At 38.4% G+C, this 26,903-nt stretch overlaps 1 protein-coding gene across 14 annotated transcripts in view; it reads right to left on the bottom strand.

Moving 5' to 3' along the window:
- The window catches only part of BRSK2 (BR serine/threonine kinase 2), a 324,688-nt gene extending 298,873 nt beyond the window's left edge, over nt 1–25,815 (bottom strand). For 8 of the 14 annotated variants that reach the window (XM_052811059.1, XM_052811064.1, XM_052811060.1 and 5 more), the window contains exon 1: nt 25,340–25,814. In XM_052811059.1, the coding sequence (XP_052667019.1) occupies nt 25,340–25,433 (94 nt within the window). In that variant the 5' untranslated portion in view covers nt 25,434–25,814. Of the gene's footprint in view, nt 1–25,339 lie in introns of all 14 variants that reach the window. The other 6 variants (XM_052811057.1, XM_052811058.1, XM_052811061.1 and 3 more) reach the window with 3 other exon arrangements.
- Nucleotides 25,816–26,903: the final 1,088 nt, after the last annotated feature.

The following is a 26,903-nucleotide window of genomic DNA, read 5'->3' as shown; positions in this document are numbered from 1 at the left end:
ACAGCTGATCAGATCACCGGACAGTTTAAATCAACATCAACTTCAACAGAGCTACACTAAATTTATATCAGATAAATATGTGTCTTATAGCTTCCCTACTAGTTAGACTTTATTGTGCAACTAAATCCTCACCCACCTTCTGACTTCAGTGAGACGGGGGGAAAAAAAGATGCAAAATAATCTCCCAACACGTGACTGAGTACAGAGGAGAACAGAAGGGAAACTTCTAGGAAAAAAAAAATAATCATAATTTCCCACTATGTATTATCAGAAACAAATTGTTTCCAAGAGAAGGGTTATTCTTGAACAAAATGACTGATTCGGCCAACTTTCCCTACCACACAAGGAGACAGCATAGGTTTGCTTGGAAAAACAGATCATCATCATCATCACTGAAACTACACAAGTGTCTGTCTTGAAGGCCAGCTTCTCTATTGTGGCTTACCTCTACTTAGAGGAGAAAATAAGCCACACAGAGAAGTCAACTACAGCTCCCTTCTTGTGATAACAGACCATGATAATGTAGGCAAGAGCAGGAACTGTTCTCACATACGTCACTGAATCTCTGGGGGACCTTGTATTAGTGAATGACTGGCACGGTAGAGCTCTGTTTCAGTACATTTTTCCATTCTACAACATATAACACTGGGCCAACGCAAATAGCAAGGCCTGCACAGAAGCCACCTCCAGTAGTGGGATACCACTACTGGAAGCAGAGACTTCTCACTACCACAGGGAATTTCCTGTTGACCAAAAAGAATTGAAATCAGACTACTTCACACCAAACCCAGAAGAGAATGAAGTGTTCTGATGATGCCTTAGACCCTCCCCTTATCCTCACTAAGGAAGAAAAAGGAGTGGTAAAACCCTGAATGTCTTCCTGATTCATAGCTTCAGCAAGCCTTAGGGGCAGAACCAGACAGTCCAACATGACATGCAGTAAAGGTTTCATTAATAATTGCTACACTTCAAGTAAGATGCAAGCCTTGCAGAAAAATAAATAAATAAAATCAGGTTTGGGAGCTCCTTTAATATTTCTCTTCCTGAGCTCATTTGCTGTGTATAGCCCTTACACTGGCTTCCTGTTTCCACTTCACCAGCCACCCATCAGATTCCTGTATGGCACCCCAGTGAAGCTGTGTCCTGGTTTTGGCTAGAATAGAGTTAATTTTCTTTCTAGTAGCTGGTACAGTGTTATGTTTTGGATTTAGTATGAGGATAATGTTGATAACACACTGATGTTTTCAGTTGTTGCCAAGTAGTGTTTAGTCTAAAGTCAAGGATTTTTCAGCTTCTCTTGCCCAGCCAGGGAGAAAGCTGGAGGGGCACAAGAAGTTAGGAGGGGACACAGCCAGGGCAGCTGACCCAAACTGGCCAAAGGGGTATTCCACACCATGTGACATCATGCCCAGTATATAAACTGGGGGGACTTGGCCAGGGAGGAATGGCTGCTCGGGAACTAACTGGGCATCGGTCGGCAAGTGTTGAGCAATTGCATTGTGCATCACTTGTTTCATATATTCCAATCCTTCTATTATTGTCATTTTATTATTATCATTATTAGTTTCTTCCTTTCTGTTCTATTAAACTGTTCTTATCTCAACCCACAAGTTTTACCTTTTTCCTTCCAATTCTCTCTCCCATCCCACAGGGCGGGAGAAGTGACAGAGTGGTTGCGTGGTGCTTAGTTGCTGGCTGGGGTTAAACCATGACAAGCTGAGAGGCATTCTCTAGAAGCAACAGCCTTTTCAGCCCTTGCAAAGTCCAGAAGCCCAACTCTGACACATACAAAGAACTGTATTTCAGCCAATGTGGCGACTACAACAGATTGGCTTCAAGCCTCTGATAAGGAGTTCGCATTGGTGGGAACTAATTTCAAAGTTGAAGTATGATCAGGACAAAGCTTCACAGTACAACACTGGAAAATAAATCTCATTATAAGTGAATGCATCATTTGAAATACCAAACCCTTTAGATCTTGTTTTTCCAACCTTAAATCTCTAGATATGAAATAGTATTCCTGAGCATTTGAATGTAATCCAAATGTTGCTGTTCTCCACTGCTGAATCTAAATCATAATCCTCAGTTCTGATGACACAACCATCCCCCCTCAGTAACTGATTGCGATGTTGGCACAAATGAGCATGACCTTGTTTAATAAGCTGGAGAAGTAGTTGATTTTGGAAACTGAAATGCAACTTTCACTTGGCTCCCCCCATTTAGCATCATAAATAAAAGTTAATATAAAAAAGTAACTATAAGTAAGACAAACTTAGTTTAACTAGAATAGCTTAAGACATTAGTGATTTACTGAGTCCAGAAGTTTGTTTGCAAGGTTTTGAACTGGCTTCATACCAGACCTCTTGCAGTTCTGTTTCCATATACTGCCCACAACTGAGTCAAGTACCAGGATAGCCTGTAGACTGTTCTAAGCAGCATAGACAAACAGCTATTTCCTTTCAGCAACAATTTTTCCGTATTCTCAAGAAAATACGCATCCATTTTTATTTTCTTCCTAAACATGACAAGGGGATAAAGAGGCTGCAGGAGCCTCAGACCCAGCACTTACTGGTTTTGTGCTGTTTCACCAGCATGTTTAACTCATGATGACATGTAGGATGGGTGAAGACCTTCTGATATGCAAGGTCATTCCTGAACCACAAATATTATTATTAAGAGCCTTGAAGTCCCTAAAATGTCATGTCAGAAGGGATCTGTCACTAGTTAATAGGAGCTGTGGGTTGTCATTTAAAGGTCCTGTTTCTTTCCTCCCTCCCTGCAATTTCACAAAGATTAAAAAATAAAGGCTAATAAATAAATTAAAACAACATATACAATACCCAGGGTGGGCAGCGGGTAAACAGACTAAGCCATGCCTTACATAGATCCTGAAGCCAGCATTTTTGTGGGGTAGGGATCAAAACAAATGGGAGAGAAAGAAGAAGGTTGCTCATTAAATAATTATGGGTTTTAGTCTAAATTGCTAAGTAAAAGAGTCACTGTATGTTTAGCAGATGCTAGTGTGTAAAACTAAATCCACTAAGATACCAGCATGTTCCTCTGTTTTTCTCCCTGCTCTACTTCATAAGCAGGATTTTCATGATCAGACAAGCATCCACTGAACAGCTGGGCACAGTTTGCCAATTTTATAGCAATCAGTGATCACTGAACCCATCAAGTTCTCTTCCCAAACCAGAAGCACCAAAACAATAATAATAAGCTTGCAGGGATGAAAAAAAATTCTTCCATCTGTTCACATTTTTACACCCTTTATACTGCAGGTTTATTTCATTTGGGAAGAAGCTTCCTCCCTCATTTGGGGGATATGGAGGAGAGACATTTTATTTGGTCTTTCCATTTGTTGATATTTTTGGTAACCAACACAAATGCAAATCACACATCAGCAAATCCTGTTATATATTATATATTATGATACACTACACTTAAAAAAAATTCTCTAGCTCTTATAGAACATTGAGTCTTCAATTTCCAAAGTAGTTTGTGTAAGGAACATTATCAACATTATAGGTGACAAAAGAGAAGTGTCAAGAAACAAGTCTCAAAATCAGAGATAACTAAAGAAATCAAACCTCCTGAGTCCAGCCGTTTGCTCACCTACCTAGAAAATCTTCATAAAACAGCAAAGAAGAAATGGATTTTCCTTTTAAGAATAGCAAAAGGGTAGATGGGCATAAATCAGTCACTTCTTCAAAATTCCACTTAATTGGCTTTGGGAGAACCTTTATGGACTTACATTGAAAAAAAGCTATGTTACAGATAGAAGGAGCGACAGGAAAAAAAACCCACAAATCTCTCAACACCTGGATACACTATTTGTGACCTTTTCAATCTCAGGATATCTCAAGTATCCAGCAGATTGCTACTTCTGTATTTCCCCTATGGTCCTACCAAGATAGATCACCAGAACTACAGATCATGATACATCAAGTTTGTGGTGCACATTCTAGACACGGCATCAACACTTAATTCAGTTCCGAAGGGGTTAATAGGGAAATTTGATCCTTTATATTGCCCTAGGAAATACACAGTACATCCCTGATTAATGTGACAGGATGCATCAGTTCATAAAGGGTGAAATTTACCCTTGCACAGTAGGCTAGCACAAGCCCAATGTATTACTTAAGTCTCACTTCAGCACTTAACAAAATATCAAAGCTTGGTGGATGGACAGAATGACTGTAGATGAAATTCAGTGTTGACAAATACGTAATAGAAAGAATAATCTGAACTAGTAATATACGTTTCTGACTCCCAAGTTAACTGGAGTCATTCAAGAAAAGACTTACCATTATTTCAGACAGCATAATAAAAATATCAACTCTATGTGCACAGGTAATCAAAAGTGACAACAAAATGTTGAACAATGAAATCGAAAATTATACTTGAGAATGAGATGATGCCAATGTATAAATCAATCATACATCCTCAGCTGGAGTACTGACCTCAAAATGCATAGCAGAAATAGGTAACATTGAGAGACAGACAAGCAGCAAAAACAATGACTGCATAAGGATTATATCAGGGTAGAATGAAAATATATGGATTGCCAGTTTTGAAGGCTTGAGTAAAAAGAGACATACTAAATAACATTAGAGAAACACAGGACGATGAAAGGTATAGAGATGATATATTAAGAATGCCCCCTTTTCTTAATATCAGGATGTGTGTTATCTCGATAACGTAAAAGCGAACAAAGTTTTAAACGGAGAAGGAAATAAAAGGAGAAAAGGTTTTTGATGCTCCTTTTCATTCATTCACATATATCTGAAATACAGATGGATATTGGGAATAGATTCATATCCCTATATTAGAATAAAAACCAACCAATAGATAAGCTTTGACACATTCAGATAGAAGGCAATTACTAACCAAGAGATACTGGGGGCAAAAAAAAATAATCCTACTATTGGTGATTCTGAAGTCAGCTGCTGCAACATTTCTAAAACTGTCCACTGAACAACATCTACTACAACATACTGTAACAAGAGAGAACACCGGTCTGATAAAAAAAAAAATGCTGTTTTATCATAACATTCCTGTTGTGCCCATCAAGAACTAAGCTGTCTAAAACTGACAGCAGTGTACAGTAGAGATAACCAAGACACTTTCAAATCAGCAAATTCAGGTATCAGCCCAACTCAACACAGCAGTCTGGAGCCCTCCTTCTTGCCTGACTAGTAACTGTCGTGTAGACATATAAAAAGTTGACCTAGGCTGGTGTTTGGGCTTGACAATGCCAAATGGCATGAGATTTGGACAACATCCAGAATTGATCTAAAAGAAAGGCCCTTTTACAGTTTTGCATCTTACACAAATGAAAAGTAAGTATGTAGTTGTGTTCAGTTCTGGAACAAAAAACACTTTTCCTACAAGCAATCTCCTGAAATTCAAAGATTTAGAGACCTCATTTAAAATTTTACCTGTAATTAACATCACCTCTGTTTAACTGTTCATGTTTCACCTATGTGACTATTTATCAGTCGGTATTAATATAAAATTAACAGCTTCTATGCCTTCTAATGAAAAGGAAAGGAAGTACAAAAATTATGAAGTCTGATGTGGAGCAAGCTAAGTACTGGGAAGCAACCAACTGAGTAAACCTCACATGAAGGATTATCCTTATTTTCTCAAGGATTTAATTCCAGCGAGGAATTGAACTAGTGACTTCCCCTTCCTTACCACCTCTTACTGCCAACAGTCAGATAAAATAAACCTAGTCATACAGATTTTTATCAAGATCTCTTGAGAGAGAAAAAGTCATTTCTGGACTAGAGGCCAAGCATAAGAATTTTAAGCCCAAAGGTCAATTTTCTAAGAGAATTGTAAGTACTTGTAGATAGCTTACAACAGAGGCAAGATCCAAGCTGTGGCTATTATAGCAACATAGAAATACAGTTACTATAAATTCAGAGACCATTTACTTACAGAAAGAAAGTAAAGAAAAAGGTAAAGATTACAGAAAGGCTTTTTCAAAGACAGAAACAAATACGCACCTCTTTGCAGAAAAGGAGTGATATCTACAACTTTAGACACCAAAACCTTTCATAATGTGTGTGGTTGTGTATTTCTCTCAAGTAGCAATGTTTGAAAAGAGAGAATCCAAAATGTAGACCCTTTCTGAAATTTAAAATTTATAGTCTCTGCATTTATGTAGAAGGTCAAATCCATAACAAGGGTAAGTCAGTCCAGCAGCATGGAGTCCAAGTCTCTTAACCAAATAGCACCAGTTGAGTACCTAGCCCATAGTCACAGAACCTGACCTTTCATTCAGTTACACTGGATAAAATAAATCAACTCCAGTTAAGGTGATGGGATACAAATTCAGACTGTTTCCAGAGTAATGCATGGTTAAATTGTGTTTTCTGTGCAAGAGTGTAAATCTAAAGAAAGACTCGATAGCCTCAGAACCATCATGCCATTTTTACAACAGCATAAGCAAAGCACTAATTTGCTTGTGGAGAGAGGCAGACTCTGGGCTTCTTCACGATCTCACATATCCCACTTTTACAGCCTGTCATTACACTAAATACCCTTCTGTTTTTCATAATGGTGAGTGAGCTTACAGTCAATCACGCTCCACAGCGCTGAGCTTCCAAAGCAGCATGGATCAAGATCTTTCCATTCCCTTTGAAATCCAAGTCTGGATTGCTCCAGCTTGTTTGTCAATAGAGCAGTTTTTTCAAATGCTACAGTTCGATTTTACAATGCTGCTGGCAGGGCTGGGAATCAAGCTAAATCCGGATGCATCCAGCAGGGAAAGTTGCCACAGGGGAAGAGTGAAAAATCAAAGGGTGAGCAGTAAGATGATCCTATACCACTGACTTGCTGAATGCCAAAGAATAAAGGTTTAATATAGCATCAGAGGAATAAGAAAACCAAAAAACTTACTTCCAATACTGTCAATAGCTGTTACTATGAGAGTCAGAGATGGTTTTTTTCGGAAACAAAAAACTGGAAGAAAAAAATGCTGCTTCATATGTATTGCTTCTTAGTCACACACATTTCAATTACTAAACGCTTCTTTTCAGCAGTATATGTTATTTTAAATAAGCATCACCGTTGACAATAAGAGAATGTATCAGGGGTTTCTTTGGTACAGCTTATAATCCAATCGTATTTGACTAATATTTCTATCTGTACCCTTTAATGCTTACGGTCTGATCTTTGCTGAGGTGGTTTACTTTACATGTAATTCAGGAGCAGCAGCTACAAAATATTCTCACTTATAACAGCTTTCTGGTAGCACACATTTGCTGACTTCAGTATGGTGACTCTTATATGGACATACGGAAGACAATAAGGTCCATAGTAGGACATTATGCCGCTCTGCTGTGTCAAACTGCTGTAAATCCAAAGAAATGTCAATGAAGCACTGGAGTTGCAACAGGAAAAGAAAAAAAAAAGAAGAGTTGCAAGAACAAAAATCTGACGCATCATTATGCAAGAATTTTCATGTAAAACACAATCTCTGAACAAAATACAAATGGTACAAATCTGATGACCAGGGAGAAGTTTAGACTCTCATGTAAAACAGCCTGTTATAACCAGGGGAAACCAAAAACTCCAGGATGGCAACGTGTCAGTTTAAAACTGATATTTAACTACTATTTTGCATACAAACTGGCTCATATTATACAACTTCCAAAATGTGGTAAAATAGCACATCTATGCAACTTCACAGCAGGACAACCATTAGGATGGCAAAAATGTCAAAAGTCACATTACCAAACATATCCAGGAACAAAAACAGAGCCAGTAAGAGGGCAAATAAATTTTAAACACTTTCTTTTCAAATCTCAGTACTCTGCAGGTCAGGAGATAACAGAAAATCGAAGAAAAAGCGCATCTGAGGCTACTGACACTATAATCGTAGCTGCTTCTCTGTTAAGGTTAGGGAATAAAGTCTTGGGAGATTTAATTCCTCCTAGGATACACCTACAGCTACACTGGGATCAAACCAAAAGCCTTATCGAGTTCAACACCCTGCCTCCAGCAATGGCCATAAACCACTTGAATTCATTTTTAGGCTGGAAACGAACATAATTTGAGATTTTCACTAGAAGAAGTATTTAGAATAATCAAGACAGGAGGGGAGGCACTTGACTTTTCTACTTGAAATATGACTCACTTTCCCCTCATCCCCAGTCTAGTAACTCAATTTTTTAAATTTTTTTAAAGCTTTGAACTGCCATAGGCTTGTGGCAAAACAGGGCAAATTCAGTTTTTTTAAAAAAGTGAATTCCCTTATCCTGGCTTTTGCATTGTTATCATTTTTATGGATTTAGTTTAAAAGTTTGTAACCTTCTCCACTGAATGGCAGAAAGTTGTTTTGCTTAGGCCTCTCTGCCAATTTGACAAATACATTTAGGAAAAAGGATACAAAGAGCCCAAAGTCTTTCTTTTTTTTCTTTTTTTTTTTTTTAAGCTGTGACTGAGCAGGCAATAATTCATTTTTATTCCGCCTCCAAAAAATGACCAGCAACCTACTGCAGCATGTGTTACAATGTTATGCGTTTTAAATGACAAACAGGAACATGAATAAGCAAAAATAAAATCATGCTTTGGAGGCTGTGGGTTACTCAAGAACTAGTGATGCTTCAACTTCTACTACAATTCTCCATTTTTTTATGTTTAAAAAAATAGCTCTAAGGTGACAAAAGCTCTGACTCTTTAACATTTAAAGATGCCAAATCCACCCTTTGTTCATCTTATTTTTATGCCAACATATCTCCACTCAGTTCCATGGATGTACTCCCAAATGTATTTCTTCACAATTTAGAGAAGGAAAATCTCAAGTAAGCTTTCGCTGTCAAGATCAGTGACAGGATAGCTGGGTAGAAGGATGGGGAATTTTCTTCTTTCTAGGTTTCCCCTTTCATTTTACGTCCTTTTCACCCTATGTTAACTGCAAGAATTAAAAGTCAGAAGTTGACACTATTCCTTTAATATATAAACTATGTGCACAGAGAGTTCTTTGCATCGAGTCCTTTGCATCGAGCAGACTCTGACCCCAAAACATTCAAGTGACACATGCACTAGGCTGGACAGCCTTCATAATTGAGGCAAACCTGGCAAAAAGAGTCAAGACTTACACCCCCAAAAGCATCACGGCTGAAGCAATACTTTCGCATCATATGTCTTCGCTGGCATAAACGTCTCTTGATAATTGTTAGCAATTATATCACAAGTGACCTAAAGCATTATCCAGTAAGGCCACGAATTTGTATTATCTGCCGTCCACAGTATGAAGTTCAACCAAATACTGAGAAGGGCTCACACTCTGCAACCAGTCTATCTTTTAAAGTAACAGAATTTATTCTGTATCTTAATGCTTTCTATTTACCAATCCCGTTAGCCTTATTTAAAACAAACAAACAAATAAAAACCAAAACAATAAAAACCACACACAAAAACCTAGTCAGTAACTTCTATTTGACTTTACAGACACACAGTATGTTTCAAATATCACAGCCAAAAATCAGTGCATTTTAAAACAACTAATTTTAACTGGAATTATTTGCCCTAAAACCTGAAATTGCAGAAATTATGTCTGTGCAGCTTCAGTTACTTAAAAGCTTGCTTTTTTAAAAAAAATACAACTTCAGGCTTCAATGATAACAAAACTGTATGCCTTCTTGCAAAGACAGAGTATTTATGTAGTAACATAGTTGCAGATACAGCATGATTTTGACATTTACTGTAGTCCTGGAAAGGGAACTAGTCAAATGCATCCCTGGCACAGCTTTAATAATTTCAAAAACACATCTGCACATAACTCTGGCTTACCATCTCAAAAATAGTATGGAGTAATATTTTATTTTACCTACTTTCTGAACTCCCATTTTTACCTCCCAGTACATAACTTAATACTTCAAAATAGGTCTTAAGTGGGACTCAAGTGATAGCTAAATCTCATACTAGCAAAAGGGTAATTTTCACTCCTAGGGCGCTCTTGAGAAGATTCTCCTTCCCCATTAGCCAAAATATTTTTCCCAGGCAGTAGCTTGCAATATAACCATCATTAATGCCCATATACCAGAGTAGTAAGGTCATCCCTTTAAAAAATTCTTTGATATTTCAATTTTCAAGTTCATCAGCAGCCTCCTCAGAAATGCCTGCATTCCTAACAATTCAGCCAGTCTTCAGAATAACCCATTAGCCTTACCACCCACTTCACACCGACCTATACCCTTTCCAGAAGCTGAAACTTACTGAAATAATGTTTGATAAATATCATTTTGCCAAATAAGACCATCAGTATTATCAACTGGGTACATTTATTAACCTTGCTTTGCCTTTCACATTCCACTTCCAAACTTAGGTGGGGGTGGTGATGAGGTGAGGATTGAAAAGGAAAAGAGAGGCTATATAGGACTATGTGGCAGCTTAATTGGAGGCATTTTTAAAGGCTTCTCTATCAGTCTGTCAGAATTTCCAAAGATGACTTAAAAAAAAAAAAAAACCAAAAAAGAAGGAAAAAAACCCCATACCACCAGAGGGCTGCTGCCTGCAGAAAAATGAAACTGCTGCATTTTAACACTGCAGTATAATTCTACCAGCTCCACAGAATCATAAATAAAAGTGACCAAGTTATAAATCTTTTGTAAGTAGAACACACAGCATCATACAAACATAGTTTTACTCAGTGACATTTTGTTTGAGAGATAAGGGACAAATGTCCCTAAGGAAAGAAGCAACAAAAGTCAGCACAGCCACAAATTGTCAAAATGGGAACATCAAAGCAATTTTTCTATTTTATTAGATAGTTAAAATAACTTTAGTTTTAAATTGCAGCCACAGAGATTTCAGCATTTATGTATCAATGTTACAATAATCAAAAGAAGCAGCTATGGAAGACAAATACAGTATGAAAAGTTATCATCACGTGCACAGACCAGGCTGTATGGTCCGGTCTATCCTCAGGAGATGAAAATCCACGGATGTATATTAAATAAAATGAAGCTAGCAAAAATGAACACTAGCTAACTAACTAACTACATAAATAAATCACTAAACCTAAATAGTAGGGTTATCCCAGGCCTTTCCATGCTGCTTTTTATTTACAAAAAAGTTATCAACACTAGCTGGCTAATCCTGTCAGTTCCAAAGGGGAAGTCAACCATTATTTTAGTTTTACAGAAGAGCATCAGTCATTCAGTTTTACGGAAAAAAAACCACAAAGATAAATTAACTTGCCAAAGGCTCCACCCCAAGTCAATGGCTGAGCCTGTTAGGGCCAGTGAAGACTACATAGTTACTGTTTTTGAATAATCTGCCTTATAACTGCACAATGACATAAACAGCGCCTGTTTTATAGATGTCTCTACTACTCCTCCCTCAAGAAATGACCTGACCAGGACCCTGTAGCGTTTTAGACACCACAAGAGTACAAACACGGACCCAATCCTTTGAGAAGTTGAGTACCTTTAATCCAACAGGCCTTGAGAGTACAGAATAATCTTTCACACCAGAATTAGAACTCTACAGGATCAAGCACAAGGTTGGGGTTTTGCATACACAAAAAAACCCATCCCTGAAATGAAGTCATACATACACAAAGTGTACAGTGTATTATGTATATAAATGCTCAGCTTATCCACATCTGACATACCATATTGAATTGTAGCTGATGCAGGATTTATCAAGAGAGCGCAACAAAGGCACAGCTGGTACAAGTAAATAATCGGGTAAAGATGTGGAAGACTGGACTTCTACACAGGGCAAGGTTCTTAGGTGCTCTGGTACAATTCTCCAGCCCTCACATAGCCTGCACTGCCCTATTTTCACTGCTGCTTGTGCCAGGAGATAATAGTGTTACCCATCAGTGCTAGAGTTCCCCTGATTGCAAGGTAGACATACCCTTTGATCAGGATCCCTTGCCTTGCTATGTTTTCAATTCCCACCATTTCAATGAGGGGGAAAAAGGCCTACGACACATGGGTTTCTCCCCTCTGGTAGACTCTTCAGAAATCTGCAGTAGAGAAGTCGACACTTGAACAGTAAATACGATGTTAAGTTTACTATTCTAATCAATCTTTTTTATGAATTCTTGAGAATTCAGACCACCTGGTTCTGCAGAGCCACTGAGAAAAAATAAGCATTGGTGGAGCTAAAGAGGCTCTCGGACGTAACTCATCTGATTCAATGATGATAAGAGTAATGGTGATGACAGCATTACGATGCAGATCTAGAAACCGTGCCTATTTTTGCAACATTCCCTCTGAGCAGGAGGAGCCACCTGGTAACAAGGTGGCAACTGTCGCAACCATGCTAGTAGTCTGGCTGTTGCTTTCCCTAGCAAAAATGCAGTAATGATAAAGGTAAGGACATTTTCTACATCCTGAAGCTTAATGCAAACTGGTGGGGTGATTTCAGTATATATATGTGTGGAATACTAAAGAAGAATTACTACTAAGGTATTAAAGTGTTTGTGTGCCTTAATTTGTCTGTTAGCTGAGCAGACTTCTGCTTTAAGGATGAAAGAGTAATTTGTAAAACACTGGGCCTGTATTTTCAGTTTGAATTTAATCTGCTTGCAGTATTATTCCACTTTGTGCTCTAATTTGCTTGAATATTCACCGCAGAGGAGATGTACTCCTAGGCTGCTCTTAACTAGAACACTGCCAGAGGTCTGCCTCTGCTGCCATCAACGAGGAGCTTGCTCATGGGTCAAACTCCCCTCTCAGATAAACTTGAGCAAGGCCTTGAAGTCACTAGGACTGCATAGATGTAACTGAGTGGGGAATTTGACAAAGTAATGTCTTCAGCGCAATCAGGAAACAACCAGAAGCAAAAGAGATGTGATTTCACAAATATGACCAATGAAATAAACCACAGACCCAGAAGAAAAGCAGCACGGGACAAAACCCAGAAACACTAGGACAGATCTTTCTTTGTTGTCAATGACTACTGATTTTAATCAAGCTTTACTGGTTTATAGGAGTGAGAGGTTTGGAAAAAAGTGTAGATTTAGCTAGTTTCAACAGCTAATGAAAAACTGTTTAAGGCTGGTGCTCGCAAAGTATAAGGAATCTTAAAAGCTGTGCCACTCATAGCCATGTCTTTTCAATAAAACAAATGCCCTCATTTAATAGGGCTATAGCGCTTGTGTCATTGCCAAGTTCTAATATAATACTTGGCTTTGTCTTTGGTGACGATTTTTGTACAGACAGGCATTGCAAACACACAAACAGCTCTCAGTCTTCCTCTCAGCTTTCTGCAGGAAAGGACTACTTCAAATACTGCGACTGTACTGAAATGGATACATAGAGGAAATACAGAGAGGGCTCCCTTCTTCCCACAGTCCCCAATCACTGAGTTCAGCTTGCAAACAGAAAGGACCAAGTTCTAGCCTCCATCCTCCCTGCTTTGCACTGCTCCAGCAGCAGAAAGTAGGCAGGAATCCAGCCTACCAAGCTGACTGGGGATTCCCCCAGCATTAAGGAATCACAATGTGGTTTACCACCACTTTTTCCTCTTAACTTTGGTGCAAGAGTCTTAACTAAGTTGAGGGCAATATCTGAAGAGTAGCTGTATTCCAGCAATCCCAATCTGCCATAGCAACATCTCATGGCCTTCAAAACCAAATGCAGATTAGAGAAGCTGTGCTGTTTAGGACAGCTTTGCTTTAGCCTGATTTCTTAAGGAAACAAAATTTAAATGTTCAGGCTGCCTGCCTGCAATTCCCCCATAACACGAGAGTAAATTAGCAAGTTTCAACCAAGTTTGAAAGAGCAAGGGAAGTCTCTAAGATTCGACAAATTTCATGGAAAGTGCTGAATGTCTGGGGCAAAAAAAAAAAGACTCAAACAATTGCTCCCACAATGGAAAGAGTAATTGTGATTTAATCCTTAATGTATTCCAAAAGAAAGAAAAAAAGATGGACAGACAGCAGAGACAGCTCCAAATGAGCCACAAACAGTCTTCACCTAGCCCAAGAGACAAGGGACAGAGAGAGAAAGGAAGAGGAGGAGGAAAATACGGGGTACAAAACTGGAGGAAACAGAGTTCCTTAGTTTCACAGTTAACTGAAAAAGTTATGGTTTGGTTGCACAGGATAACACAAAATAGCAGAAGAGCTGAGGTTGGAAGTGATCTCTGGAGATCACCTAGTCCAACACCCTTGGTCAAAGCAGAGTCAACTAGAGCAGGCTGCTCAAGGCTGTGTCTAGTCTGGTTTTGAATATATGCAAGGATGGAGACTTCCCAACATCTCTAGGCAACCTGTGTCAGGTTCAACCCACCCTCACAGTGGGGTTATTAAGCTTCCTCTTAATATTTAAATGGAACATACTATACACACACAAAGGCCCAAGTAAGATTAGTGCCTTAGCATGAAAGGGATTATATGCAGATAATGTACAACAAATTATCTTTCTTCTCAGTTCACAACCTAGGCAAGACACATGAAATGTGGAAGAAAAAAACATATGTAACAGAAAATAATTCTCCAAGGACACACAGTGCATCAGGGTTAATTGCCCAAAGACAATGCATCTGTATAAGAAGTGGGAGTAAACCATAGAAGTACCTTATTTTTCAGTCTACCATGACCATACAGTTTAAAAAAAAATAAATCTTTAACAATAACAAATGCTTATTTAGAGATAGGCTATTTTCTTGCTTAGAGTATTTCTACCAGCTCTTCTAGCAGTAACCATTAACTTATTTAAACAGGGCTGGAATGATAAAGGGGCTCAGTCTTGGAACTGTAACATCCCCAAAAGTTTTCTCAGAATACCATCCTAAAGTCTTCATTAATTTGCTATAGGAGATTGCAGCTGTAGAAAGAACCAAATACCTGTCTAGCATACTCTAGATTAGGATGCCAATCCTTGAACCAGTTTCCAGTTTGAAGAGGCAAGGTAACTTTGAAGTTTAAAACAAACAAACAAACAAACAAAACCCCCAAAAACAAAAAAACCCCCCAAAACAAAAAAAACCCCAAAAACAAAAAAAAACCAAAAACAAAAAAAACCAAAAACAAAAAAACCCCCAAAAACAAAAAAAACCCAAAAACAAAAAAAAACCCAAAACAAAAAAAAACCAACCCCCAAAACAAAAAAAACCAAACCCAACCCCCCCAAAAAACAAAACAAAAAAAAAACCCAAAAAACAAAAAAACCCCCAAAACAAAAAAAACCAAAAAACAAAAAACCCCCCAAAACCAAAAAAAAACCCCAAAACCAAGCCAAACCCCCCCAAAGCCAAAAAAAACCCCCAAAACTCCAAAAACCCAAAACAAAAAAAACCCCCAAAACTGCAAAAAACAAAAACCAAAAACAAAAAAACCCAAAAAACAAAAAAAACAAAAAAAACAAAAAAACACCCCCCAAAAACCAAAAAAACAAAAAACAACCCCCAAAACCCAAAAAAACCCCAAAACCAAAAAACAAAACCACAAAAACCACAAAAAAAAGCCCAAAATGCAAAAGAACAAAAAAACCCAAAACCCAAAAGAACAAAAAACCCCCAAAAGAACGAACAAAAAACCCCCAAAAGAACGAACAAAAAACCCCCAAAAGAACGAACAAAAAACCCCCAAAAGAACGAACAAAAAACCCCCAAAAGAACGAACAAAACACACACACCCCAAAAAACCCCAAACCAAAACAAAAAAGAACTAAAAACCCCAAAAATGAACTAAAAAAACAACAAAAAAAGACCCCACCAAACCAAAAAACAGATGACCAGAACTTCAAAAGGAAAACCATAGACCAATCCCATACCTGCTGACAGCAGGTCATCTCAATGTGACAGCCAAGCCACCCATCATTTACAACCTGAAAATATGAGAGCTTTGGTCTAGAATACTGGGAGAGATGAAGAGATTCCAATAAGGTAAAAAACTAGGAGTCAAATCCATTACTTAATCTTAGGGATAGGTCACAGTTATTAAAAGGAATTCACACAGTCACTGAATGAAACTTACCCAGGGCAAATGGCTAGCATGATGAGTAACCCAACCCTCAGCTGGCAAACAGTCAGCAAAAGACATGAGAAATTTTTAAACATCCCACACAGTGCATTTCATACCACAAGGATTTGCAATGTTAAGTCTTCTTTTCCTACTTAAACTTATGTTTTAATTCAAATGCAATAAAACAGTAGTCTTAGCAAAGTCTTGTGCTAGCTTAGCTCAGACTTTATCAGAGCAGGACATTGCTTTTTTTAAAAATAAAATTTAAATAAAGGAAATCATACACCAGCAGCTCATGTTTAGCTGCAAATATGTTATTGCTGGTCCCTCTTCCTCATAAATTATATTACCATAGGGTGGATGAGCCAACATTATGAACCTGGGCTACAGTGTACCTCCCCCTGGACCAAAGCAACAGAACAATCACTTTTCCAAGAAAAGCATCTGTGTAGAAATCTAGTGTGTACACTGCAACCACACATAAAGTAATTGAGAAAAAGAGTGAAAGAAGATAAAGAGCCAAGCAATTCCATCAACATTCCCTGGTGGGTCACTATGAAGACCTGGTACATTCTCATCTGCAGCTGAAGGACTGCTGTTCAACCTTTGGCAGACTGAAACTTAATCATTCTAAGAGTAGGCTTTAGACAGACAGTAGAAAATTAACACATTTTTGGTCCAGACCAGTTTGCTTCTCCCAGAAACCAGCTCCTCCATTATTTTTGTTCCAGTCAATAGTGCTTTTAATAGCTCAATGACAAGGGGCAGTGTGCTTATGGCACGTTAAGGCTGAACACACAGAGGAATGACACTGCAAAAGCAGAGCTTGTAATGTAGACATTATTAAAAATATATACATTATCACACTGATTCCCCCCCCCCCCATTAAGCATACACTGCAACAGATAACAAACCAAAATTGCAAGAGCCTCAGGATATAAAAAGAGTATGTTGTTTTGTAAGTAGAAGCAGGCAGTCAGAAAAGCACTTACTAAATGGATGTCTGAAAACAGTTTTCCATCATTTTAATTTTTTTTAAGTTTTGTTAAAGTTAAGCACTTCACTGGAAATATTATCATGCCTATAATTCCCACATAGTGCTGGAATGCTAAAACAAAAAAGAGATAGTACTGGCACACCTTAAGCCACTTGATGCTGATTTCTCTCCTCAATTCCCCCCTGCACCCTGCATTAACCCATTTACTGTCAGTTGATGTTGCAAATCTTGGTGCAAAGCTTTTACCAACCTTAATTTCCTTTTGCCAGTAACTGGCAAGTTATCTACTTTTTTCCAAACTCCTTAATTATCAAATCACTGATTATCAATGGATGGATGCTAGATAAGAAACTGAAGAACAGCCTGTTATCAATGGTAAGCTACACAAGGAATGGTCCCTTCCAGTCTAACCTCAGCCCTTCCACCACCCCAAATTAAAAAAGTTTATTTGAACAAGAAATTAAAAAAAATATTTCTTTTCCTCTTAAGTATGCAATAATCTTTATACAAGAAAGCCAGAGTAGGAACAACAGAAGTCTGAAAGGCAGAAACTGCCTGGCACAGTCATGGGGTGCAAAACAGTAAGCTCAGCCATTAGAACTTTCTGAAAGAGTTATTTAGGGCAGCTTTAGGGCTACTTTAATTTATGTCAGTTGACAATGATCTCTGTAGCCTTCAGGAAATAATAAAATAATTTCCTCAAAATAAAAATGAGCGAGCTGACAACTCAAGATAAGTATTCTATTCTACCCATTCCAGCACTGAGTAACTACCCATCAGCTATCTGCACCAGCCTGAAGGTTACCCTGCACTACTATGAAGGCAACAGTACCATTTGCAAGAAAACATACCTGGATTTGTTTAAATATGAGCACCATCATTTACCTTCTTTGTTCATATTGCTCTTTATCCTCAGTCTCATGACACACTTAATTTATTACCCTTTAAAAACTGTATCCCAAGGTTATTGCAAAAGAAACAGTATATTCCTGTTTATACAGTCCACAGGACAACGGCGATCTCATAAGCATCTCTGCCACAAACAACGCATTCAAGAAAAAAATGCTTGCAGCTACATCAATAGCAAGTAATACACTTTTATGAAAGGAACCAATACAATTTCCTCTGTTCCACCTAAATTCCCGATTTTCAAAAGCTATGAAGCAATGAAAAAAATCTTCTGGGTAGATTTTTTTCCATGGTTTTAACCACAATTTTATCAGTAATGTTTCTAGTCTGTAAACAGATTTAAAGGAATTAATAAAAATGTTATACCCCTATACCCCTATTCAAAAGTAAATGTAGAATAAGTCAAATGGAACTGGACGAACACTGTTAATATGCTCTAAAAGTAGGCATTTGAAATTAAGTAAGTTTAGTTTGGTCACGTTTGTGTGCCTTTTAAAAAAAACCCTTCTGGAAAACCTCTTATCTTCCAGGCAAGGGTGCTTATGCGAATCATACCCAAACCGTCCAGGAAAACTAAATTTTCAGTTTGCACTTGCAAACATTTATGTCGGAAGTGCTCGCACAACTATACAAGTAGAACGTAATACTCTTATGCAACACATCCAACAGACTACATTCAAGAGTACAGTTCAAATCTTTGAATATTGTTTAAGTGCAACCAATTCATAAGTGAGGTAAAAACAGTGGGGAAAGGAGATAAAAATAGTTGTTTGCCAGAAAATCTGAAACAAATAAGGACTTAAAGAAAATCACTCTGCACTTACAGGCACTGCAGATGAAGACAGTTCAAGTTCATTAGAACACTATTTACAACAAATTATCCATGTTACTCTACAGATCAGCATGGATGTTTTGTAGTAAAACAGTACTGTTTATGCATGAACTGAAAATGGAACAATCTCCTCATATTCCATAAGCAGAACGAACAGCATTATTGACTAGGATTGCTAAACATCTTGGGTTTGTTTAAAACAAAACCAGAAGATATCTTTGGGATATTTCTTAATAGAACAATCCATGACAAACAAAAAAATTCCACCCTTACCTATTTATCATGGGCTTGATGATCTTTCTACTGAAGTCAGCTCAACTTAAAACACTGGCTGACTTCACAGGGCAATTTACAGTATCTCGGCATTTGAAGAGGAACACTCCTTGAGCATTCATTTATGTCTCTGCCTTTACTCTACCTTCATGGAAATCTATATCCAGGCTTCCACCTCTTCTTATTTTGACTGTTCTCCTATGTGCATAATACATTCCTCATGCAATGTCTCTTACTTCAGAGGGCATTACTTCCAAATTTCTCATTTCCTTTCAAATTTCTTCTGAAAGCTGGAATTCTTTGACCACCTACATTTGTTCTATATTACCTACCTACTAATTTTGAGGTGGACATCAACATTTATTATCACCATTGCAATTACTGTTTAACTCTCTAAAGTATACAATATTAAAGACTTCCCAAAATATAATGTATGGAGTAAATTTATGGTATACTGAAAAATATTGTATGTTGGAGAATCCAAAACATACACTGGCTGTTCCACTCAATTTACAAAAGGAATTGTAAGAACCCACTTAAAATGCTACATTTGCTCTTTTCATGGAATCACAGGTATTCCAGAGATCAGAAAGAATTCCCCTCAAGAGGTAAATTCTATTGAGAAGCTTTTTAAATTTCTCCAACCTCTCTCATCATTCTAATGCAGTCCTTCCCACTGTAGCAGCACAAAATGACATTAAAGCAGTGATGGAAAGTATAAGAGTGCTTGAGCAGTGCAAGAACTCTATTTGTGAAATCACTGCTTCCGTAGCTCCTGCTGATGTCTGAAACGTAGGTGTATAAATAGTCATATAGTCCTACTCATTTGACAGTACCTGAATTTTAACAAATCTTGGGTGAGAAAGCTTACTGTGCTTTACAAAGAAAAACAATCATTCAGAGCCTGCTCCTGTTTCAACAAGTTCATAATAATTTTGCTACTGATATTGGGGTAGAAGACTAAAGGCGTGCCTTTACAAAGTTTGCAGAAGGATGGAAGCTAAAAATCATTTTCACTGTAGTTAGGAAACAGGAATTTGCTTTAAAAAAAAAAAAAAGAAAAAAGTGAAAGTCATAAAACGGATATCTGAACTTTGCAGTTCAGACATGCAGCATGGTAATACTAGTTTACTTCAGTCAGTAATGCAGGCAAACAGTACTTCTGAACAATTGGATCAAAGGTATGTAAATTTAAGAAAGCCCAAATCTCTCAAAACTCATACCCAGTACTTAAAAATCCATTAAGTCTAAGTCCCTATGACTAACCCTTCTTGGTAAAATTTCATTCTTAAGACCTCTATTGCCCACAGTATTGCTTGCAGTAGTTTATTTCTATGATTACTAATTAACCATTTAAGTCTTTACAGACTATCATGACAAAGGGTATGGATTCACTGTTTTGAAAGAAACTTTTTTGAGGAAAGTAAAATATATATATGAAAACATTAACAGAATATATACTGGTTTGTTGTTTGTTTGTTTAAAAAGGCCATGGGGGGAACTACAATGATTTCCACCTCTATAGTGATATACTCATCTAAACAGCTAAACGGAATAAAGCTGTACTCTTCAGATTCTTTAGATATTTAGAAAAAATAGCAGTATGAATGAAAAAGGATATATTTTGTTTAGCCTCCTTACCTAAGGAAACCAGGCTTCTGAGATCACATTGTCTACCAAACACTCCTCGAATAGATCTGAAGCTTTCAATTTCAACCAAATTTGACAGAGGCAAATAAAAAAATTAACAAATTTCAATTTCTGCTGATGTCATGGAAACAGGTGGTTAAGGCTGTAAAGAAACATCCTGTTTAAGCTCTCACTGGATAAAAGGCTATTAAATACACCAAGACCCAAATTTAATGATTTCTGTTCTTACATAACCCAACATCATACTGCTGAACACCTCACTGATGGCTCATATGTAACTAACACGTTGTACATCAAAATAGCTGTAAGTTGTATGGTATACAACGCAGAAAAGGGACCCCCTACACTTTTTGCAAAGGTTGAAGTGAGTTTCAAGCAGGATTCTTTGTATTGAATGTCTGCAGAACTGGGCTTAAAACAGAATGAAAGGAACAAGACAAAATGGATCAGCAACATTAAATTTTTCATCAAATTTATCTCAAAGTAAATAGGGTAACTCCCACTTAGAGACGATATCTTATTGCTTGTAGACAAAGCAGCATTTTGGAAATTTCAACTAGACATTGAATTGGTGCCATAGCAAACAATGATGCTGAAGCCTATACAGTGACTGTCAAATGAAAACACAAGAAAACCCTCCAAAACACTGAAGCCCTCCACAAGAAATACTTCAGCTCCTCATCTGTACTCATTAATAAATATTCACTACAGTCAATCTAAATTACTCTTAAGAATTTCAAGGGTGAAATAAGGGTTAATGAGGCCAAAAGAAACACATGAACAAAGATATTTGTGGAATTAAAAAGAAAAAAAAAATAAAGCAAAGAATATGCAACAAGCTGATTTCACACAGAATTAGTGGCAAACGGAGGAAAGCCTCGGTTTGATCTAAAACTAAAACAGTGCTTCATGATCAGGTGTGACTGGGGTTTCTCAAGGCACACTGTTTCCACGTGTGTTACTGTAACATGACACACATCCTTTATTCATTACTGTTAATTACAAGGAAAACCTCCTATAATTAACTGTAGAAGAATGTATCAATGAATCTTGGATAAACCAACCTTTCCCCACATACCCATATATATATATATATAGTAATGCTTTTTTACACTGACAGTTCTGTAAAATAATTTTTTTTGAGTACAACAATTAACATTATGCTGCTGCTTGTATTCTTGCAAAATCATTCCAACAGACTCCATGAGCTATTCCTCCAGCTGCAGTAAGAGGTGCTCTGAATTAAACCTATTACAGAAGCAAACCATCTTACTACAGTACTCAAATTATACATTAAATTTGTATGCTAAATTATTAAAAATAATTTTCCTTCATTCCTCTACCATTCCCATTAGCAGCAAAGAGCTAAGCACAGACATTTTTCAGCACTGCCCCATGTAGCCCTCTTCCAGCTTCTCTGACTAAGAGGCCCTAATCCTCTCTTTGTGGCATCAGTCACCCTCAGCAAGCTTGACGCACCAGCACAGAAGGCCACTCAGGACAAATTTTGCGTACCTGATTTTGAATTCTAGTCAACACTTTCAACAACAGTTGTTACCCACCAATTTGAACCGAAGGCTTTTCCATGTCAGTTTTGCCCACCCACAGCCAGATGTCACCAGGTTCCACTAATGTCCCACATACAGCAACTGGACCTCTTTGCAGGGACCAGCAGGCTGCTGTTGGTAAACACTTTTTTTCAGCTATTAAGGTGGCAGTCAGTGAGAACTTCACAGAGGAAAAGTCAGTGAGAGTTCTACTTACCATTAAGCTCTCCCTCCATGGCAGCCTTTCTAAGTCTGCCCTGAACTATGAACCCATGCTCTTTCCCAAAACTCCTTTCTTTTGAGCTCAGTAAAAGCAGGTAAGAGCGATTAATACATTTGTATAATATTAATGTATCTGGGAGCAAAGCTAGACCTGCCTATCTGAAATAACTTTATAGAGTCAAGAATTTTTTATTCAAAATAAAAAATGATGGATATGAAGATCAATGCAAAATAGACAGGACTTTGCAACACAACTTACACTTTCTTTCTATGCATTATTACATTTTGCCAGATTTTATTTCTCACTCTTCCCCATCCCCTTGGAAAAAACAAAAAATATTCCAAGCCATTACCTCCTAATCTTCCAAGCTTTAAAAGTGAAGCTCTAAAGGAATGATTACAACCTCTATTTTCTTCAGCCGTATGCCACTGCAACCCAAATTCAAAGTTACACACCATGACAACACACTATGGTCAATCAGGCCCTCATACTGCGCTTGTTGTCCTTTCCCTAAAATGCTGCAGGTTGCCTGCTTACCCTCCAAAACAAGCAGGATGAGGACTAGCTACGTACCACACACTGTTCATGCCATTCTGCATGCTCCCAAATGCGATTAGCACAGAAAATGCGAGAAGACCAGAAGGCATCTTTCCATATTTAGCTGTGTATGTTTAATACCGAGTTAGATTTCACCTCAGTGCATTATTCCATTAATCAAGGGTGGGTATAGCAAGGAAGACATAGACTGACATCAGCTACTTTTAAGATTTCTCTTCCTCTTCCCCCCACCCCCAGCTTCTATGACACCATGCATTGTGCATTTTACGTGCATTCATGTGTGCAAACAGCAGAGACTTATCTATAAAGATCAGTTATATGGTAAAGCTGCAAAAGGAAACTTTCACCCTTGTCCAGCTGGTTGAATAACTGCAGAGGCCAACAGCAGCAAGACTCTAAATACATCCTCCTCTTCTCCCTCCACCCCCACATCTCTAATCACTTAGGAGGAAGATAGGAAGATTAGCAGAGAGGAAAAAAATAACCAAAGCTGCAGATAACCCTTTAGGACCACAACGTCAGGCTATGAGACATGGAGCAAAAGGTTAATGCAGCTGTATTTTCAGGAATCTCAGACACAATTTTATTTAAAGGGGAGGGAGGGGTGCTGAAAAGGTGAGAGACAGAGAAAAAAGGAAATTGTGATGAAGACAAAAATGAATGTCATCTACAGCTGGCTCTTTGATCACCTGAAGTATCCAGGAAAGGATTACCAGCAGAAATAGGGCAGTTTCATTACCAATACGCTGCAATTTTTTGGTAGAGTATTTTCATTATCATCATCAGAACAGATTTTAGTAAGAATACAGCTGCAGAAGTAAGGGCTTATTGAGCTATGCAAAGAATAAAGGTGGTAACCAAAACAGTGACAGAGAGCTACCTTTAGCAGCTGATACACTGAAGAGATTTGAAAAAAACTGAAATATAAATAAAAGTCACTTTCACTAGAAGACAATGTCATCTTCATCCATGTCTCTGAACGGTTGCTATGGGGTTGTGAAGAGGAGGGGAAAGATGGGGGGGAGGGGGGGTGTTATAATCAATCATCTCAGAAGAGCATTGCTTCTTACAGAGAAAGATCTGGATTTTGACTGTGTCCCCAAGAAAATTGCGGACTGCAGAGCTGCTGCCACGCAGGGCAGTGAGGAAGCAGGCAGAGCAGAGGCAGCAGCTGGGGATGGAAACGCCTATTAAATCCTTTAGACAACAGATGGGCAAAGCTCGGCTGGGTTATAAAAAAAAAAAAAAAAAAAAAACACACCACAATGCATCATGTTTTATTGTCCCACCATAATGAACAACACTTAACACCCACATGCCCAAAGAAGCCCCCCTATGGCTGATCTTCCCCTTTCCCTAAATTATAGTCTCAATCCACTTTTGGGGGGCTCCCAACCCAATGAATTTGCCACATGCCATGGCTTATTGCACCTGTTACTAAAAAAAAAAAATAAAAAAATTAAATAAGGAGAACATTTGGGCTTCTTTTTAAGGGTTTTTCTTCCAATTAATGCTCCCCTGCCCTTGAAGTGAATATGCTATCCAAGCAAGCAACAGTAAGTCCAGATCTTGAATGCATTTAGGGGATCTAATTATGTCACGTAGGGCAGAAGCACCTGCTCTCTGCTAATTCCCTCCACTCGGTTTCCTCTTTTTAATATTTCTTACCATTGTTCCATTCAGGAAAATCTGCTGGGGGCGAGTTTCATAAACAAGCTTTAAGAAAAATAATTAAATAACCTCCCCTCCCCCCAAAATCCCTCCTACAAAAACACAGCATAACCAGAATTAATTCTGCTACCAATCCTCTATTTTTCTTTTATTTCAGACCCTACCCACAAAAAACACCAGCCCATCCATCCATATTTGCTAAATACCCACAGCAGTCAGTGCCACAGACATACTGTACATATTTCCACCCCCCCAACTGCACCTTAAGGACTACACCCTTTTCAATCATGATGTCATGAAATACTGCTGGTGACTCCCCCACTACCACCACCACCTCCTCCTCGGTACTACAGGCTGTGAACCTTTCATTTCAATATAATTTCATTAAAAAGAAAATGCTCCTAAGTAGGGCAGTAAAGAAATTGATGTGAAAATTCACCACCAGCAGATCACCTATTTCTTCCTCTGCATGCACTCTGGCTGTCATCAGAACAACACCCATTAGCAGGAGTAATGAACATAAAGCATCCTGGGCTTTTTTTTTTTTTATATAAAGGAAAAAAGAATAGAAAGATTTAAAATGAAAACTAAATAAATAAAGGCAAAAATCCCCTATGAATATTACCTCCACTAAAACAGCAAATGGGAAACCTGAACCCTCAAATATCCCATCCCCAACACCTCACTGGCTGCTACAGCACCTTCCCCCTAGCGCCTATGCTGCTGTAAAAGAACCAACCTGTCTGTCCTTTTCCTAGGGTTTTCTCCAAACGATAGGGTCCAACATATTGTGCATGTTGAGCTCCGCTGCCTTCTTTCCCTGTTGATGTCATTTCTACCTGGATCTGTAATTCTGCAATGTGTATGTGCTGATGAGCTGGAATTTCTCCCTCTGCAGTTCTTTAAATTCCCACTTTGCAGCTGTGCAAGCAAAGCACTCTTTTTCTTTGCTTTAGTCCACTTGGTTGCGGATTTTTCTCTTCTTCCTCTTTCTTTCCTCTCTCTCTCACGTGTGCGTTTTCTCGCTGGGTCTGCCTGGGACGCTGATGGACGAATGAGTTATTTTAGTGTTCAAAGAGGGGGATCTACGATCCAAGCCCAAGGAGCATGATGCTGGTGATCCGAGCTCCGCACGCCTTGTTCTCTCTAGGAGCTGTTCAAGGGAGAGCCAGAGCTAGAGCAGCGGAAGAGCTGGGGCCCGCAGCTGAGATTGACATTAAAAGCAGCCAATCCCCGCGTCTCCCATCTCCTTCTCCCCTCCTCCTTCCACTACCTTTTCTTCTCCATCAGCAGCAGTTACTGCCTCTGCCTGCTACAGAGCATCATGATCAATGGTAACAGCAAACACCTAAGTTTATCAGTCTATTGATAAGGCACAATTAAATATAGTTTAGCGTGTATATTATTTTAAGTCCCAAACACACACTATTTTTTCCCCTTCTGAATTATACTCCACTAATGCAGCTGTACTTCCAGAGTATTAAAAGAAAGGCTGAGATTGTGGCAGGAATTAGGGGGAAAAAAAAATACTTCTGAAAATGAGCTTGAGAAATTTATTGATTCTGTTGGATTCTGGAGCACCTCCATCTTCTGTGGGTTTTACCCTTTAAAGAGAGCCTTTGCGGGGGTAGGGCAAAGAGAAAAAAGATAGGAAAAAACCAGGGCCAATCCTGTAACCACTGAACTCAGTGACAGACCTGCTTTTGAGTTTGATGGGAGCAAATAGACTTCAGGTCCTTAGATGAACAGATCAAAAATGGAATGGCCGCTACCTTAATTAGAAACACAGCAGAAAATCCAGGGATGAGATGGTAATAGGAACTGATTCCCAGATCCACAGGCCCCATACTAGCAGCCTAAGAAAACCTTCACTGTTTTTGTCCAAGTGCTTATGCCTGTGTTTAACCTTCAGAGCTTAAGGAGTTGGATGAAATAAAAGACTCTGCAGATATGGTTCAAGTTAGGCACAAGCCTATGTACTTTCTGGATTCAGGACCATAAAACAGTTTCAGCCAGACTCCAGGGCTATCAAGCTGAAACCATTATGACACACAAGTTCCATTTTTACCTCCTCTTCTCTGCTCCACTCCAGACAGAAAACTGGTCGAGATATTCTTATCAAATTGCAACTGAGACACAACACACAGCAAGGATTCTTCAGTCAGAGAGGGAGGCCTTGACAAGCCTGTAAAAGAAAGGGAGAGTAAAGACAGGGCAAAACTTGAATAAGCCTTATCATTATCTGTTGCTCATTGAGAGAAAAGACTATTTCAGGCTTGCTTAGTTTGGGTTTGTTTTGTTTT

This window comes from Harpia harpyja, chromosome 16, assembly GCF_026419915.1.
Source record: "Harpia harpyja isolate bHarHar1 chromosome 16, bHarHar1 primary haplotype, whole genome shotgun sequence".
Lineage (NCBI taxonomy): Eukaryota > Metazoa > Chordata > Aves > Accipitriformes > Accipitridae > Harpia > Harpia harpyja.
Note: the sequence above shows the minus strand (reverse complement) of the source record. Positions and strands in the feature narration are given on the sequence as shown.